This window comes from Calypte anna, chromosome 3 (genome assembly GCF_003957555.1).
Source record: "Calypte anna isolate BGI_N300 chromosome 3, bCalAnn1_v1.p, whole genome shotgun sequence".
NCBI classification, from domain to species: Eukaryota; Metazoa; Chordata; class Aves; order Apodiformes; family Trochilidae; genus Calypte; species Calypte anna.
The window spans coordinates 12,083,895-12,100,681 of NC_044246.1; the positions used below are offsets into that span (position 1 = coordinate 12,083,895).

A 16,787-nucleotide genomic window follows, 5' to 3' on the forward strand; every position below is an offset into this window, starting at 1 on the left:
CCGCGTCCTGCCCGCCTGCGGGCTGTGCGAGGCGTGACCCGGAGGCGGTGGCGCACGAGCGGAGCACGGTCGCGGTCACGCTCCGCCGCTCGCGCCCCCCTCACCCGCGCCGCCGCGAGGCCACCCTGCTGGGGCTGAGCCGCTGAGACCCACACCGCGCCCCGGCCCCGCCGGGAGGGAGGGAGGGAAGCGGCGGGGAACCGGGAACCCAGCAGCTCTGCCCCCAGCGTCAGCACCCACGTACCGGGGCAGCGCAGAGGCACCGGCAGCCGCCCGGCAGGAAGCAGCAACCGCGCAGGCGCCCGAGGGCGGGAGGTGGCCATGCGCAGGCGCCGCTAGCGGAGCGGGCTGGGCTGGGCCGACCCGACCCGGCAGGTGAGTACCGGGGTTCCTGCGGTTCCGCTGCCGCTTTGCGTGCGCCTTAGTAGCGGGTGAATGCTTCCGGGGTTTGAGAGGCGCCGCGGAAGCCGGGGGTCAGCTGTAGCGAAGTCCCGAAACACGGGCGGTGGGTGGGAAGCCTGGAGCGGGGCGCCCGGGGGAGGGGGCGGTTCGGCTGGGCCCGGCCCTGGGTGCTCTGGGGGACGGAGGGGGCGGCCCGGCCCGGTGGCCTCTGGGCCCACGTGTTTTGGTCCATCAGCGCCGAACCGCCTCAGCCGCCCGCCTGGTACCGAGCGCGGCAGACCTGAGCGGCAAAGTTTTTCTTGTGGATTCTGCGTTTCAGGTGACCTTAGGGAAATAAACGCGTGATAAGGTGATTCGGCTGCGATTATCGGAAAGGTCGGAACGCGTCAGGCGTGCTAAACATGGAGGAGGATGAAGAGGAAGACTACATGTCTGATTCATTTCTTAAGTAAGTAGGTAGCTCTTTTTTTATCACTTTAAGTGATTGTAAACATGACAAAAACATGCTAATAACTGCTGAAATAAAACTCTTAGACAGGATGTAAGGCCAGGCTTGCCCATGGTGAGGCGAGTGAAGGAAGCTATTCAGAAAGAAGAAAAGCAAAAAGAAGCCAATGAGAAGAACAGGCAAAAGAGTATAAAAGAAGAAGAAAAAGAAAGACGTGACTTGGTATTGAAAAGTGCATTGGGCAACGAGAACAAAGGCTTTGCTTTGCTTCAGAAGATGGGCTACAAGAGTGGCCAGGCCCTTGGCAAAAGTGGTAAGCTTGTCACTGTATGGAAGTCTGGACCTGTGTGCCTAAATTTTGGTGTGCTTTCATATTTTAGAGAGCTGTCACTTTGAACACAAGGTCAGTAAGTGTCTCTGAGGGCCTCGTGTTACTCAACTGGGAATGTGTTGTAGCAGAAAAAAAAGATGAGAGCGAATCTCTAAGCATTGGTTCAGTAGTAGATGAAGTAAAATCAGCAAAACAAAACATCAGTAATTGCTGTGGCAGTTCAGCATGACTAGCACACAATCAGAAAATGAGCAGTAATTATATTTGTTATCTCTAGCAAATGAACTGTCCCAGGCAGACCTTGTTAGTCTTAATCTTTACCCAGTTGTAAGATTCTATAATGAAAAACGCTGCAGAAGGTTGTAACAAAGCAGTCTTCATCACAGATATACTATATCTGCCAAGTCAATGCTATTTTCTTTTAGTAGGATAGTGTCCTGAAAAATGTACATGATCCAGCAGACAAGCCAAAAAAGAGAGGGAATTCCATTTCCTTTGTAATGCACTAAACGTACATTGTACAATGTACATTGATTTGGGATTTTTCAACTGCCAAGAAACAAAGTCACATGAAAATGTACATGTTAAATGGCAAAAGTATCTTGCCTGTTTGAAAGTACTACACAAATCATATCTTGAGAAAGACTGTAGTTCTTAAATTAATATTTTTTTTCCTCACAGGAGAAGGCATTGTTGAACCTATTCCTCTGAACATAAAAACAGGTTTGTGATCCTTCCTATTTAACTTAGGTTGGTATCAGGGCTTCTGAAATATTTAAATTCATCTTCTGAACTTGCGTAGGCAGAAGTGGGCTTGGTCACGAGGAATTAAAAAAGCGAAAAGCTGAAGAAAAACTGGAAAACTATAGACAAAAACTCCACATGAAAAAACAAGCAAATGAACAAGCTGCAGATCAGTTCCGGTAATTTGCAACTTCTTGATAAAATCAGTTAACTTTGTCATCTTTTAAAATATAAAATCCACATATAATCCTGAGCTATGTTGTTACAATGGTTTAAAAAATCAGGGTTAGTTGGTTCAGGTGGTCTTGGTTTTGTTTTCTGATTTGCTTGTTACATGTTAAGAAGTAAAGCCTTGGGTAGGATCTATCTTTTGCAGATATTTAGTGAACCATTTGTTCAATGTCTTACGAAAACCTGGTGAAAAAAGCGTTAGGTGTAGTGTGATTTTGAAAGCATTCTTGAAGGTGTAATTCCAAAGAAACACATGTGCTCTTCCACAGAAACAGTGTCAGGACGTCCAGTGTTGTTCTGGTCTGAAAAAGCAGGAATCTTAGATTTTTCTGTTTTAGGAAAGCTATCAACTATAATGCATCTCACCCTCTGCCTGTTTACTTTAACTATATCCTTTTTCTTAACAGAATAAGATTGAAAACCAAACAAGAAGAACGTAAGATGGAAGGAGACCTCCGAAAAAGCCAGAGGGCCTGCCAGCAATTAGACCTGCAAAAAGTGAGACCTATGATTTTTTGGATTGGAAGGAAGGCTTGCAGGTTAGAGATATAGGCAACAAAGTAGTGATACAGTTCTTGGAAGCTCTCCAAAATTACAGGGTAATGAGCCTGAAGTCTTGATGTTTGGCAAACACTTCAGTCTTAAAATACTTCAAAGTACATGTTTGCTTCATGGAGATACTTGAATGTGTACCCCAACCTCATGGTAACCTATGTGAGGACCCATGTTAATTTGTGTCATTGGAGCTCACCCGTTTTTGCTGTTATTTTTGAGCTATTTGTATATGTTTCAGTAGCCAATGTTGGGCCATCTTAAAGACATTAGTAAAAATGAGTAATCCTTATGGGCCACTCTACTTAGCTTCCAACTACAGCTCTAACAAGTCTTTGTAATACTGTACAGGAATATTTTAAAACCAAACATCTCGCCTATTAGAAATTGGTTTTATCCAGGATCTTACAAGAAAACCTATTAAGACAGATAATTTTCATTTAAATTTTCATTATTTAAGGATATTGATGTTCCCAAGGAGACTTGGTATTGGCTAGGACCTGAAGAGGAAGACAAAAAAGATGAGGAAGACAAGGAAGATGAATGCACAAGCTCAGACTTAAGTGTAAGCTCTGCAACTAAATTAAAGCTTTGATTCAGAAGTAAATGTAATATTGCTTTACAAAGTACATATGTATGCGTGCATGCATGCATAAAGGATAAATGTATACATTTAATTTCCCAAGCTATAGTGAATGGCATTTTGCAATCTTAGAGCAGTGATTTGTATTGCAATTACATGAAAAAATACAAAACCACTCATTTATTAATCCTTATCTCTTTTGAAGCTGATCTTTAAAAAAAGTAGTCAAGAAATTAAACTCTAAACAGTTTTGTATCTTAGCTGAGATATGCATATCATGTATTTAATCAAATTTATCATTTGGATGCCTTATCTTATGTCTTAGGCTGAATTTTAGAATCACTAAGTAATTTCTGATAATACTTCACAGATAAGCACAAGATGGACTGGAAGGTGATATTTTTTGAGGACTACATTACACAGCTGTTGTTAGATTTAAGTGTTCATCTTGCAGAGATTAGGTGTGAAAAATTCCACCAAAAACATGTACTTGTAATAAGGTAGCTAGGTAATATTTCTAGCTCTCTCTTTTGTGCAGGTTTCTTAGCTAGAAAGAAGGATGAGCAAGCAAAAGTCGTTAACTTTCCAGGTACCATGAATTCCTGTGCCATATGCCATAAATTTGGGAAACTTCATGCCTTACTGATCTATAGTTTTGTGTCTCTTTTCTATGGCAAAGGGTTAAACAATCTATTTTAGCAAAGCTGGTAACTCCAACTGCTTTATACCATGAGCATCCCAGATCACTGCATATCTGTACATATCTCTAGGTATCAGAAAAGCTCCACATCCTGACTGCCTATTTGAGAGACAAACACTTCTACTGCATTTGGTGTGGAACAACCTATGAAGGTGAGAGTAAACCTGGTTTGTATTTTACTTTGCTTATGCAGACAGTCAAAAAGTGCAACATATCCTTTGTTTCTTTTGCCTTTTAAATTTACATAGCAAGTTTTATTTCCAGGCTGCAGGTCTTTGCATAAAGCTTTGTACCTTTTAATTATAAGCCAATTTTTAGATGTTACATTCAAAGAAGATAAAAAAAACAACCAAGCACACTGCCATTTATTTGAATTGGTATTCATACTGATTTTGTTTGGAATTTGGAAATTATTTGCAAACCTTGAACACTAGTTAATCTGCTTTGCATTAATTCTTCAATCATTTTAGCACCTTTATTTTCCCCTCCTTTGAGCTGGAATTAACATACCTTTTCTCTGCTTATCCTGTAGGCTCTGAAGATTTAGCTTCCAGCTGCCCTGGAGACAGCGCTGCAGATCATGAGTAAAGGTTTTCTAAACGAAGCGGTCCTAGATAAGTATGTGTGGTTCATGATATCTTTTAGAAGGTTTGGAGCTGTGCCATACTGAAGAATTCAAATCAAAGCATGCAAAAGTGTAGTTCTGCTCATAGAATCATAGAATGGTTTGGGTTGGAAGTGACCTTAAGGATCATGTAGTTCCAACACCCCTCCTGTGGGCAGGGACACCTCCCACTAGACCAGCTTGCTCAAAGGCCCACCCAGCCTGACCCTGAAGTTATGCAGGGTTGAGGCAACCACAGCTTTTCTGGCCAACCTGTTCCAGTGTCTTACCACCCTCACACTAAACAGTTTTTAACCTAATGTCTAACTTGAATCTACCCTCTTCCAGTTTAAAGCCATTACTCCTTGTCCTATCACTACACCCCCTTCTGAAAAGTCCCTCCCCAGCTTTCCTGTAAGCCCCCTTCAGGTACTGGAAGGCTGCTAGAAGGTCTCTGCTGAGAGTGAATTCACATTTCTGAAGCATTTTACAGATTTCCTGCTTAATGCACAATTTGTTAGGAATTAAAACTTGGCATTTATAATGAACTACCATAACTGAGAGGCAGTTTAAGTATTCCTCAGTCTTTGGTTATGTCCTGCCCAGCGGAACACGATCAGCTAATAATAAAATTCAAGTCTGAGTAAGTGAGTAAATATTGGCTTGTTACTTTGTTGTGTGATATGTTACACAGGGGTGTATTTTGCATAACTAAAAAGTATCAGATCATGTTGTTGGGGGGAGTATATAAAAATAAATTTCTTTAGACCTTTTAGGGAACAGCAGTTGCTACTATAAACAGTCACTAATAGAAGGGTACTGCTGAAGTATATAAATACTATGAATAAAAACTACAAAAACTATTGCAACAAACCCATTGTTATTTGACAGTAAGAACATAATGTATTACAGGTGCTCTGTACAAGAACTGTGAGGGGTATTCATCCAAAAGTCTGGCACATTCCAATTTTCACATTATAAGAGTAGTTTTATGGGTTCAAAGGGAAGAGAAAGTGGAACTAGTTGTATTTTGTAAGTGTCAGATATAATTTCTCCCAGCTCTTGTCCACTGTAAAGAAATACTAATTACTCCAGACTAGTGAAATGCTTTGTGTATGTGATTCATGATAAGGAGGAAAAAAAAAACCACAACTTCAGGCTTTACAGAAAGATTTAAAATCATATTCTTGTTTAGCAACAAATACTCATAGCAGATCGTCAGTGATTCCCCCAAATCTATAAAAATTACTATGCATTCATTTATATTATTTGTTCTAACCACGCACTCACTTTTAACCCATTTAACATTTCAGATAAATCATACACTACTTGACTACACACAGTACTTACTTCTTTGCTTAAAAATCCCCTGTTCATTTGCCTTTCTGGAGGTACGTGAGCTCCACAGTAATGAATAGTTTGACAAGATACAGCTCAAAGACAACAATCTGAAGGATTAATGTGCCTGTTTTTTATCCCTACTCCCCACCACCATACACACAGTTCTTCCAGTCCAGGCAAGTCTGAACTATGTAACTTAAGAGTAACTGGCAAACTGCTGTTACCTTTTGTGGGGCTGACACCAAAAGACCTTCAGAGATATTCCACACTTGTTACAGGGTAGGGGTGCCTCAGTATCACAAGAAGGGATTAAAACCTCCCAGTATGGGAGAGAATGTTTAAGGTGCTTTCTCAGAACAGGATTTAAAATTATTTCTACTGAGGAAATGGGAGAATTTTCCTACATCAAGAGCATCTTCAGTGTTCCTTTCAGAAAAAAAAACCAACAAACACACCTCAAAACACAAGTTTTTCAAAGGTTTATAGCAAATCTAAACTACATTTCCTAAAAGTGGAATGCTTAACATTTACATTCTCACTGAAAGCTTACTTCAGAAGCATTTATTTTTAAATTCTAGATTATTGAAAGTTCTAGGGGTGCAACAGATATGTAGAGATAATTACATTAACTTTCACGTAAATTTGGTTAAGAGTAACCCACACCTTTTTCTCTTATCTTTCCTACCAAAATTAGCCTTGGTATTATTGGTAGCATTCCAATAATTATTAAAAAGATCACTGAACAAATCAGAAGGGGTTGATTCACATACCACAATACAGCACATCTTCCATGGAAAGCAATAGATATTCTCAAGTGATAATAAATGTAGCACATGTTACGAGTATGCTTTTGCCACAGGCAGTTAGCACCACATCAACTTAATCTGCTAGGAGACAAGGTCTAGGTGCCTGCACTTACTGTACAATACAGTTCAGGTCACCCACAACCTGTATTTCCAGGTATAAATTGGAAGTGATGGCTTGGAGAAATACACTGTTGGTCTGCAGCTGATCGTTGTGAATGGTGATGTGACCCTTTTGGCTGCTGAGCTCCTCAATGGAAGGCAAAACACCAAGGAAAAGACATATCCCAAGTGTTGCTGTTGTTTCTGGCGTTTACTGCTATTTCATCAGTTTCAGTATATATCAGACTCTGGATTTAAACACAATGTGAAAGCCCTTTAAAAGAGCAGTTACTGAGTATGCCTTTTATGTAAGTCATCTTTATGAGCAAACTTCACTATTTCTGATACAGATAGTCTTCCTGAAGGCTCTTTTGAAAGCATCTTTTTTATTATGGATGCCTAAAAAAAGAAATTAAATGTCAATAAATTATTTTTATGAGTACATAAACTAATGGAAATAATGTATTAAAATCCCATACCTCTGTTAAGAATTGCTCAGAGAAGCTACGTGGAAGTTCACCTTCTCTGACTTTGTGCCATATCTGTAATTTATAAAAGAGAACAGTTTCAGCCTGTGTTTATTGATATGTTGCATCTCCTTTATCATTCATAATTTACTGAATTAATTAGGAACATACAAATTACAAAAAAAGGTAAGGCTTCAAGAATCTGTATTCTTGAAGTATTATTCAAGTATCTGTAAACAGTTTCAAAGGGTTTTTTTCCATTTAGTTGTGCTTTATTTTGTTTTTATGGTCTTTTCATCAACTCTTGTCCCTTTTCAAGATTAAAAGCTTCAAATTGTACAATGATGTGTTTGTATCAGAACCATTATCTTTTTATCTTTCCTGTGGATGCTGCAGCCTGGCTTAGGTTAGTGGTTACTTATAACCAGTAAAACAGCTCCTGTGAACTGCAAGCTTTTTGAGCAGTAGCTTTAGGCCCTTCATTGCTGGTGATCTTCAGCTGAACCAGTTACTCATCTCATACTCATCAACCTCACTTTTGCATCATGTCCTTTCAGCAGAGTTTTCCATGCTCCATTAAGTCAGATTGTGTTTTAAGCTGATGGAGCAGCTGAAAGCCATCCTAGGACTTACCCCCCTGCCTACAGACACAACATTTTTATGCTTTTAAGTAAAGAAAACTAATGGGTTTTGCCTTTTTGACTGTAAATACTGTGGGATCTTGGACAGTCAGGTTTGCACAGTCAGCTGTAAGCAGGAATGAGATGGCTTAGAATATAATACAAGGTCCAGAGCTAGGTTGAACCTGCAAATCCAGCAGACACATTGAGATGGTTTCCTTTTTTTGGCAGAAGGACCAAGCCAACAGTGTTCAGGAGTTTCTGGACCCAACCATCTACATATATCTTATAATTACTTCAGACAAGGTCAGCTGCCACGTTATCCTACTAATATATAGGTTTGAGTAGTTATACCAGTAATGTGCAATGTACCAAGAAAAATCAGAAGACATTTTCAAAAAAAAGCTTGAGTAATACTCACTTTCTTTTTGAAGTAATGTCTTTTTCTATTAAAGCTGCATATTCCAAAGCACTTTTATTGTCATTTTGGAAAACTTAAAAGTGTTTTAGATTTATAGAAACTTTGTAATTGCTCCACTGTGCAGTGAAAATGTGGGCATGGCTCCCATTTGTAACTTTTATTCTCTAAATTTAGAAAATTATTCCCTTAAAGTACTCTGATCAAACAAAAATACTTCTCAGAATTTGGTATCTTTTTTGATAGCCATTATTCTTCAGCATGCTCAGGCTTTAATGTTTATGTCCGCAGGACATAAATGAAAAAAAAACTAAGTAATATTTCATTACTTGAGTTACTACCTTTCAACTGAGGTGTGAGGACTTTGGGGCCTTACAGAAATGAAACAAGGGGAAAATGTAGGAACAGTATTCTAGATTTACAGATTCTTCCTAGCTTGCAATCAGCATGCAATACCAGTAGGCCAAACAATGACTGATTGAGGCTTTTTTTTTTTTAATTAAAGGTTACATACCCTATTTCTCTCATGGTGAGAGCTGAATGCTGAAAGAATTTCAAACCAAATTAATCCCAGTGCATAAATATCGACTGCTTTTCCATAGCTGTCCCCGACCTACAAAAGTTGGAACAACAACAATGTATCAAATCCAACTGGACAGCACTTCTTAAAGCAAAATTTGAAGTCAATAGAAATTTCCACCCCAATGCTATAGGACTGGCCTTGCTTATCTTCTGATTCATCATTAACCCATTCTGCTACAGACCTGTTAAATGGTGACTGTTATGTCCAGTTAAGCAGACTGAGATTGAGACTGCTACAGATAAGCAATGCCAGTATATTTGTCACAAAGATTGAAACAAATAGAAGAGCTCAAACTCCACAGTTGTCGAGGCCCTAAATTCAACCTGAAATACATGGCTGGGAGCCTGGCCTTGCAAGAGCATTCCTTACAGCATGGAGTGTCAGACCCCATAGGTGAGCACACCGAAATAAAACCACACTTGCAGGCAGCTTTCTCAAAAATTCATTTATCCTCATTTAGAGAATCAGTCTGCTACCAGGTAACTTGGTTTAGTATTGAGATTAGAACTGAGAACATCCAATGCTGAGTTTATCATGCAAGCCTAAATGCAGACTAATACAACAAGATCATTACCTGTTCTGGTGCCATATATGGCTTTGTTCCTATGTTCTCTGTCACAGTCTCATTCTCCACAGAAGTCACAAGACCAAAGTCACCTATTTTTATTTTATCTTCACGTGATATGAATATATTCTGAGGCTATGGATAAATTTAAAAAAAAAAAATAACAATAACAAATCACCATACAGCCAAGGTTTATTTCCAAGCATTATCAGTCACAGAAGTGCTCCCCATAAAAATTTGTAATTGTTCACAGAAATTCGCATTAAGGAACTAATGGGGTGAGAAGCAAAGTTCCATTTTTTAAACCAAACTAAACTGAAAATAGTACATGCCACAGTAACTATTTTTTTCCACAGGCTGTCACAACTGTATCAGGCTTTACTGCTCTTCAGACACAATGTGCATGTAACATAAAATATCCAGAAATGGTTTTTAATCTTCAGTCCCAGCCCTAGGGATTGGATACACTTGGGCACCACATTTAGGCTCACATGGAAATCCACGCAAATCCTTGCTTCTCTGAGGCACAGCAGGATTGCTTGTACTAAGGTAATGGCAGAGATGGGGCTTATTAGAGGCACTTCACAGTACCACTTTTGAGTTTCCATTGAACCTCCCATTTTTAAATTTGACAAGCAAAAATAGACCTCTGTGTTTCAATGAAGTTTCCTAAAGAAGATAACCTACATTTCTGAATGTTTTAAAACAAAACTAAATAGCTTCATTCTATCTTTTACTTAAAGAAGCTCCAATGAACTGTAAGGCCAGGATTGACTTAATATTTAACAAAAGATGTCTGTGTCAAGAATGCCCAGTGCAGTTCTGTTCCAGTTTGGCTCTGGGTCCACAGACATTTAATACAGTTCTATCTGGTTACACTACTTGAAGACTCCATTTCATATGAGCCACAAATGGAATTCATCTTAGCTTGAACCTATCCTGCAGATTTGATTCTGGGACATGTAGATCTCAGCTCAAGCATTCAAGTTGACAGCAGATCAAAGTGCACAGAAAAGTCCCTAAATTCAAATGCATACAGACAAGTCAGCAATAGGACTAGAAAGCAGGTTAAAGCATAAATGGAAAACAATCTCTGGCTCAAGAAGCCCATAACTAAGTTACATCACTGTATCACTCTCAGCTCTAATACTCTAAATGTTTGGAATTAGCCACTGTGTGAGTCTGACCTGACTGATTTGCAACTGTCTCAAAAGAGCAATTTTAAAATTAATAGCCCAGGCTAGGGTGGAGGAGCTGGCTGGCCAGAGCTGAGCAGGGTGACACCTCGATGTGATAAGAGCTATTGGGTGGAGGCTCTTCCTCTTCTCTGAGCGCCAGCCTTCAACGCTGGGACGTGCCTGGTGAGCCACCTTGATTGCACTTGCAAAATACTTGGCTAAGGGGGGCTGGAGGAGAGGAAGGATGGCATCAGGAAGAAGATAAGACCTGTTGAATGGGTGGAGACTACTCCCCCTTCCTGAGGACCAACCTTCAATGCTGGGATGCCCTTGGAGGCACGATGTACCTGATTAAGTGGCTGGAAGAGGAAGAATGGCTTCTGGAAGAAGATAAGAATTGATGACTGGGTGGAGGTGCCCCTCCAGGCAGCCTGCCTTCTAATGACCCTGGCTGACTGACAGCTGCCCCTTCAGAACAAAAGGACTCAGGAGCATATATTGCTGTCCATGCTCTGACTGTTTCGTTGTCTTTTGACCCACCACCATCTCTGCACTGAACCCTGTCCAGGATCAGCACCATCCTGAAGAACCTCGCTGGACAGCTGGACCCCTGGTGGTGTTTCTTTCTCTTTCTCTTTCTCTCTCTCTCTTTCTCTCTCTCTCTCTCTTTCTCTCTCATTCTTCCCACTCTTACTTCTTCTTACCCTTCTCTTATTTCTCCTCTCTTCTCTCTCGTTCTTTCTTACCATTTTCTTACTCATTCTTTTCTCTCTCATATCTTCTTTTCCTCTCTACCTCCTTTCTGCATTTTTTGCCTGTGTCAATTGTCAAATAAAGTCTGCTTGCACTCGACCATTTTCTATGGTTGGACTTTGTTTCACGTATCCAAAACAAAAATAAATTTTAATGTTACCTCGGACCGTAACAGCCACTATATCAGAAGAACTGCATCCTATATCAACATTTAATGCAACCCACTACAGCCATTTTTAGGAACACCACCACACTATTGTCTTTGAGTGATTTAAAACTGTAGCAACATATCTGGCACACAAAGCACTTAAGGCTTCCAACTTTGTCCTTTATAATCTTTATATTGAAATAAAATCTTTTTATGATTGTGCACTTGTAGAGACCTAAATTCAATCCAAAAAAGTAGCACTCAGATATTTGTATACAGAAGTGGTCCAAGAGCTATTGGAGTACATTGTTACCAGACACAGTATGTATATTAGGATAGATAAACTATCCCTTTGCAATATGGCAAGAGCAAACTTCCTAGACTCAACTTTTCTCCTTCATTTTAATTATTTTATAACCAAGTAAAGTTAATATTTCTTTTTCCAGTAGGCATTATTGTGACCCATTAACACGTAATGCACTGAAAATGCCTGTTAACTGATGACTACTGATTTTTTTTAACTACTGCATTCTGAGATCCTCCGGTTTACCATCTGATTTTAGGATGAAGTACAGCCAGTTGCTGAAAAAAAATTAATCACTAGCAATATCAGAAGAGGCACACTACTAGGGTACATAGTAGACTAAACAAGGACTAGAACAATACAGCAGTTTATGAAATGTCAGTAAGTACTATTTTACCTTTTTTATTACCTCTTCTACTTACCTTCAGGTCTCGATGCATTAACCCTTTAGAATGTATATATTTCACTCCTTCCAATATTTGTAAAAATTTGTTTTGTGCCATCTCATGATACTTCTTGTCTTCTCTATTCTTTTTAATCCAGTTCTCCAAAGTCCCTTTTTCACAAAATTCCATTGTGATGAAAAGAAAAACTCCTGACTCCTTCCTACAAAAAAAAATTACATACTACACTGAAATTTCCGAGATACAATTCTTCCCAAGCCATCAATGATTTTCAGGTTACTCTTTGTAAAAAAAGATAGGAAAAAAAATTGTTGTTGTTATTACTGTAATGCCCCAAAACAAAGTCTGCAAGTCCCCTAATTTTAAAAAGATACTAGAGCAACTTGTACTAGACTAGAAATAAATAGAACTGCAAACCAAAGAATCCCTGTGAAGTTTCTACACAGCCCTGTAGAAACTGTAGAATATTCCAAACATTTTGCTTGCTTCTCTGCTCATACCGGAAGTTATTCTGAGTGCCCAGATTCTCCTCCCCTCATATCTAGAGGCTTGTCTTCCAGAGGAAGAGATAGCACTGTCCTTGGCTCCTTCCTTGCATTGTAGGACCTGCTACAAGTCCCTGGCTGGTATTACCTATTCTGCTCAAGAAACATAGCCAACTGCCAGACAATTTTTAAATTTCTGTTTTTAATTCTAGTTCCAAATGTTGAGTTCTTACACTGCATTATAGATTCTGCAAGTTCTGTATATTAAGAGAAAGGAGAAAGATAAAATTACATAGTGTGACCATGGAAAAGAGGATACAAACATACTTCACTATATACAACCTGGTGCTGAAAATTACTGTGCCTTCTTTCCAGACAGTTAGTATGGATCTATGTGTATGCATCTGTATTTGTATAATGATTTATTACCAATCATCAGTCTTTCTTTCTACAACACAAAATTCACTATGGCAAACAAGTCTGTGAGTGCAGACTTCTATATTGTAGTTACCTTGAGCCTGAGTAAGTAACACAGTCTTTCCCTTCCCAGCTCCAGTGATACTGCACTATGTTCTCATGCTTAAGTCTTGCAAGTTGTTCTACTTCACGATTTACATTCCTATTTGGAGGGGAAAAAAAAACGAAAAGAAAAAAACCACAAAAGGCATTTCCTATAAAAATACAGTATTAAGTAAAGAGTAAAAGATTTAATTATCACATAGCAGTGCACAGTTTTACATTCATACATACATGGGAGACCTCATCGCTGTCTACAACTACCTGAAAGGAGGGTGTAGCCAGGTGGTGGTTGGTCTCTTTTGCCAGACGACTTTCAACAAGACAAGAGGGCATGGTCTTAAGTTGTGCCAGGGGAAGTTTAGGTTAGATATTAGAAAGAATTTCTTTACGGAGAGAGTGATCCGGCATTGGAATGGGCTGTCCAGGGAAGTAGTGGATTCTCCTTCCCTGGAGATATTTAAAAAGAGACTGGATGTGGCACTCAGTGCCATGGTCTAGCAACCACAGCGGTGGTAAAAGGGTTGGACTCGATGATCTCTGAGGTCCCTTCCAACCCAGCCAATTCTATGATTCTATGATTCCTTTAGCAAAAGAAGATATTCCTGTTCATATAAATTTAAAGACATAGTAATAAATGGGTTTTCTTTAATCTGATCAAAATACAAAAGTATTTTAAACCACACAAGAAATTAAATCCTCCTCAAAAAAAGCTGAAGAAAGCAGACAATTGCAATGCATAATCACATGAGATAGCCAACCACAAGGTAGCAAACACCTGTTCATCTCTGTGAAGTTGGTTTACATACACAGAAGTCAATGTAAATACTCACTAAGAACTACTACTACATTTGGCCTACATTTGTTGTTTTAACATTCCCTACTGAAATATGTTCCAAGCCCTCTGGAGACCAGCAGAAGAATGCTCTTTTAGTACCATTCTCAGGATTGCAACACAATTTACATATATTTGTGTAGAACACAGAAATCTGAAGGACAGTTACACAAAGAATATCTCAAAGAACTTGGAACTTTTAAAATCAATTACTTAAAAGAAATTTAAGTTTTTCAGCAGCTGATAAAATACTTTTTTCTTTTTTTTTTTTACAGAAAATTATTTAAAAAAAATAAACTAAGATCATCATTCTCTGTCAAAACTTGTAAAGAACAACTAACATTGGCTGGATTTAAAGTATTTTCCAATTACAAACTACAAAATGTATTGCTTTCACTTTTTTGTCAATTTTCCCTATTTGTAATTGTAAAGCATCACTGATATATAAATTCTCCCTGTAAAAAGTAAACAGTGCTGCTTTCAATGTTGGATTTATCAGCAAGTTTTCTTCAAACCCATTTTGCAATATTATAACCAGAGCACTAGCACGTTTAGGGAAAGCAGAACTTAACAGATCCACTTTTTTTTTAAAAAAGTGTACCTGACATCATTCCAGTGCATGCAAAAATCAACAGTTACATGCCATTTTCAGCTTCACTTAGAAATAAAGAAAACTGTTTACCAGAAATAATGGACAATTAATAACAAAAGTTGTTTAAACGCTGCTAGGATTATTAAAGAGATAAACCAAAGCACCAAACTTTTGATTAAGGTTTTACCAAAATAAAAGAACAGAAATAAATACACAGTACATACCTTTTGAGAGGAACTCGTTTGACTGCATAGGTCAATCCATCAAGCTTTGCTGTGGCTTTGAAAACATTCCCAAAACCACCTTCACCAATAAGCTCTATATTTTTAAAATTCTTAAGAAACCTTAAAAAAAATCATAAAAAAAAAAAAAAAACCAAACATAAGTATACTTTAGATTAAATCTTCAGGATATATATAAAAAACCCCAAACTTAAGTGTAATTAACATTAAAATTTCAAAATACATAAATGATCCTGACAGTTTCAATACATCTTCCAAAATATTCTATATATTCTATTCTATGTCATACTATATTTGAAGCTGAAAAAAATAAATTGCTAACACCTATTTTCTGGGAAAATTATTTTTACAGGAGTATTTTTCTACATTTTATTATAAATAACCAAACAAATTTAGACATCTACATACTGTAATTGACATACAGGTCTTATTTTAAAAAAAATAAATCCTTCTTACGTTTCATCCATGGTGTATGAACTTCCATTCACCTCACTGGTATTTTTGTCCAAATCAGGCAGATTTTCATCTGAATGTGACTTTTTTTTTTCCCCTTCCTTTTTTTTTGCATTATCAAAATTAGCTGCCAGTTTTCTTTAACAAGGATAAAAGCAAAACATTTAATGAGCCATTTCTCTAATATATGAGAAAATAAAAATCCCTCCCCCACTACTGGCATTTCTTTGCCTAGGTATAGAAAAACTGAAGGGGTTTGCCATATACTTTATAGGAGATAACAACCTAGAAATACACACATACCTGTTGGGTTTCAGGGCACAACTTCGTGCATTTCTCTATGTGAAAAAGAGAAGAAAACCAAGATACACTGAATATTACTTGGTTAAAAAATATATCTGAGAATGAAAATAGGAATTGTCTGTAAATGTGTTCATACCTTATATAAAAACTTAGGAAGAATGAAGGTGTATTTTAGTTTAAAATTTTTCACATATGCTATGTATGACACCAACATTCCTCCCACAGAAAACTATAAGCTTAGATGATCCCTTTTTTTAGGAGTTCTGCCTGCTTGGTAAACAGCACAGAATTTTGGTCCACAGTACAGAAATTACTAATGGTTAACAGTAAGAAAGTACTGAATATTCTTAGGAATATTCCACATGTGTTCTCTAGTGGTTTATGGATTAAGGAACAAATTGATGCTACACTCTGAGAAGAAGCTTGCTCTGTTTAGGGTCTAAAATGTAATGATGAGGAAGAACATTGTCATACTATATATACCTGAGAAGATGAAGGCTCTTTACATATTGCCATCTCTTTCATTTTTTCTTCCAGCTGTGTAGCTGTGTCTTTGAAACAAACACTGCTATTTTTGGAAAATAACAGACTAGGTTTTAGTTTAAAGTAGCACAATCATAAATAAAATCATTACAAAAAGGAAAGAAAAAAAAAAAGAAAAAAAGTTTTTTAAAAGCAAAACCTGAAAGAAGCCTTAATAATCACAATTTATGACAAAATTTAATGCTGGAGAGCTAATAAAACAATAATGTTTTGTAATATACTCCTCTATTTCTATACTGTGAAATCATGATATCCAGGTATGATACATATTCTATTATATCCTTTATACTGAACAGGTTAAACACAGACATTTATTTCAAGGCAGTGGAGCCACCTCTAGCAATGGCCATATCAGCTTGCTTTACAATTGCACAAGGAACATAAAAGAAGTGGTAGTGGCACTACTGCTGGATACAAAACACTTAACCCAAGGTTCCCTTTGGTGGAAATAAAGATTTATGCAGAATAAAAACTAAGAACTAAAAACTAAAAAACTAAAAAAATAAAAACAGGAGAAACCAGCATGTGGAGCACAGA

General features: G+C 38.1%; 3 protein-coding genes across 10 annotated transcripts in view; 1 reads left to right on the forward strand and 2 right to left on the reverse strand.

Annotated features, from left to right (window-relative positions):
- The window catches only part of HEATR5B (HEAT repeat containing 5B), a 56,106-nt gene extending 55,640 nt beyond the window's left edge, over window positions 1–466 (reverse strand). Inside the window, exon 1 of one of the 2 annotated variants that reach the window (XM_030447017.1) lies at window positions 245–466. The gene's annotated coding sequence lies outside the window, so the exon portion shown is untranslated. The other variant, XM_030447016.1, reaches the window with a different exon arrangement.
- GPATCH11 (G-patch domain containing 11) lies at window positions 299–6,985 on the forward strand. Of its 6 annotated transcripts, none has more exons than XM_030447028.1 (10): window positions 299–375; window positions 722–850; window positions 937–1,163; window positions 1,863–1,904; window positions 1,984–2,104; window positions 2,564–2,654; window positions 3,169–3,273; window positions 4,062–4,143; window positions 4,524–4,609; window positions 6,897–6,985. In XM_030447028.1, the coding sequence occupies exons 2-9, from the start codon at window positions 804–806 to the stop codon at window positions 4,577–4,579; spliced, it is 771 nt and encodes a 256-aa protein (XP_030302888.1). In that variant the 5' UTR covers window positions 299–375; window positions 722–803; the 3' UTR covers window positions 4,580–4,609; window positions 6,897–6,985. The 6 variants fall into 6 exon arrangements, with proteins under 6 accessions (XP_030302888.1, XP_030302891.1, XP_030302892.1 ...); XM_030447030.1 differs by lacking the exon at window positions 299–375 and adding an exon at window positions 410–431; XM_030447029.1 differs by lacking the exon at window positions 299–375 and adding an exon at window positions 440–505.
- The window catches only part of EIF2AK2 (eukaryotic translation initiation factor 2 alpha kinase 2), a 23,200-nt gene continuing 12,176 nt past the window's right edge, over window positions 5,764–16,787 (reverse strand). For both annotated transcript variants that reach the window (XM_008494003.2, XM_030447025.1), the window contains 10 exons: window positions 16,191–16,275; window positions 15,708–15,742; window positions 15,408–15,542; window positions 14,934–15,053; window positions 13,278–13,385; window positions 12,300–12,483; window positions 9,504–9,629; window positions 8,861–8,959; window positions 7,321–7,383; window positions 5,764–7,240 (listed from right to left, as the gene is read on the reverse strand). In XM_008494003.2, the coding sequence (XP_008492225.1) occupies window positions 7,130–7,240; window positions 7,321–7,383; window positions 8,861–8,959; window positions 9,504–9,629; window positions 12,300–12,483; window positions 13,278–13,385; window positions 14,934–15,053; window positions 15,408–15,542; window positions 15,708–15,742; window positions 16,191–16,275 (1,066 nt within the window). In that variant the 3' untranslated portion in view covers window positions 5,764–7,129. The remainder of the gene's footprint in view (window positions 7,241–7,320; window positions 7,384–8,860; window positions 8,960–9,503; window positions 9,630–12,299; window positions 12,484–13,277; window positions 13,386–14,933; window positions 15,054–15,407; window positions 15,543–15,707; window positions 15,743–16,190; window positions 16,276–16,787) is intronic.

Excerpts from the sequence above, each read along its gene's own strand:
- GPATCH11 (XM_030447028.1), top strand. The coding sequence starts at position 804 with ATGGAGGAGGATGAAGAGGAAGACTACATGTCTGATTCATTTCTTAA. Across the intron at positions 2,105-2,563 it reads CAAGCTGCAGATCAGTTCCG|AATAAGATTGAAAACCAAAC; the intron begins GTAATTTGCAAC and ends TTTTCTTAACAG. Across the intron at positions 4,144-4,523 it reads GTGTGGAACAACCTATGAAG|GCTCTGAAGATTTAGCTTCC; the intron begins GTGAGAGTAAAC and ends CTTATCCTGTAG.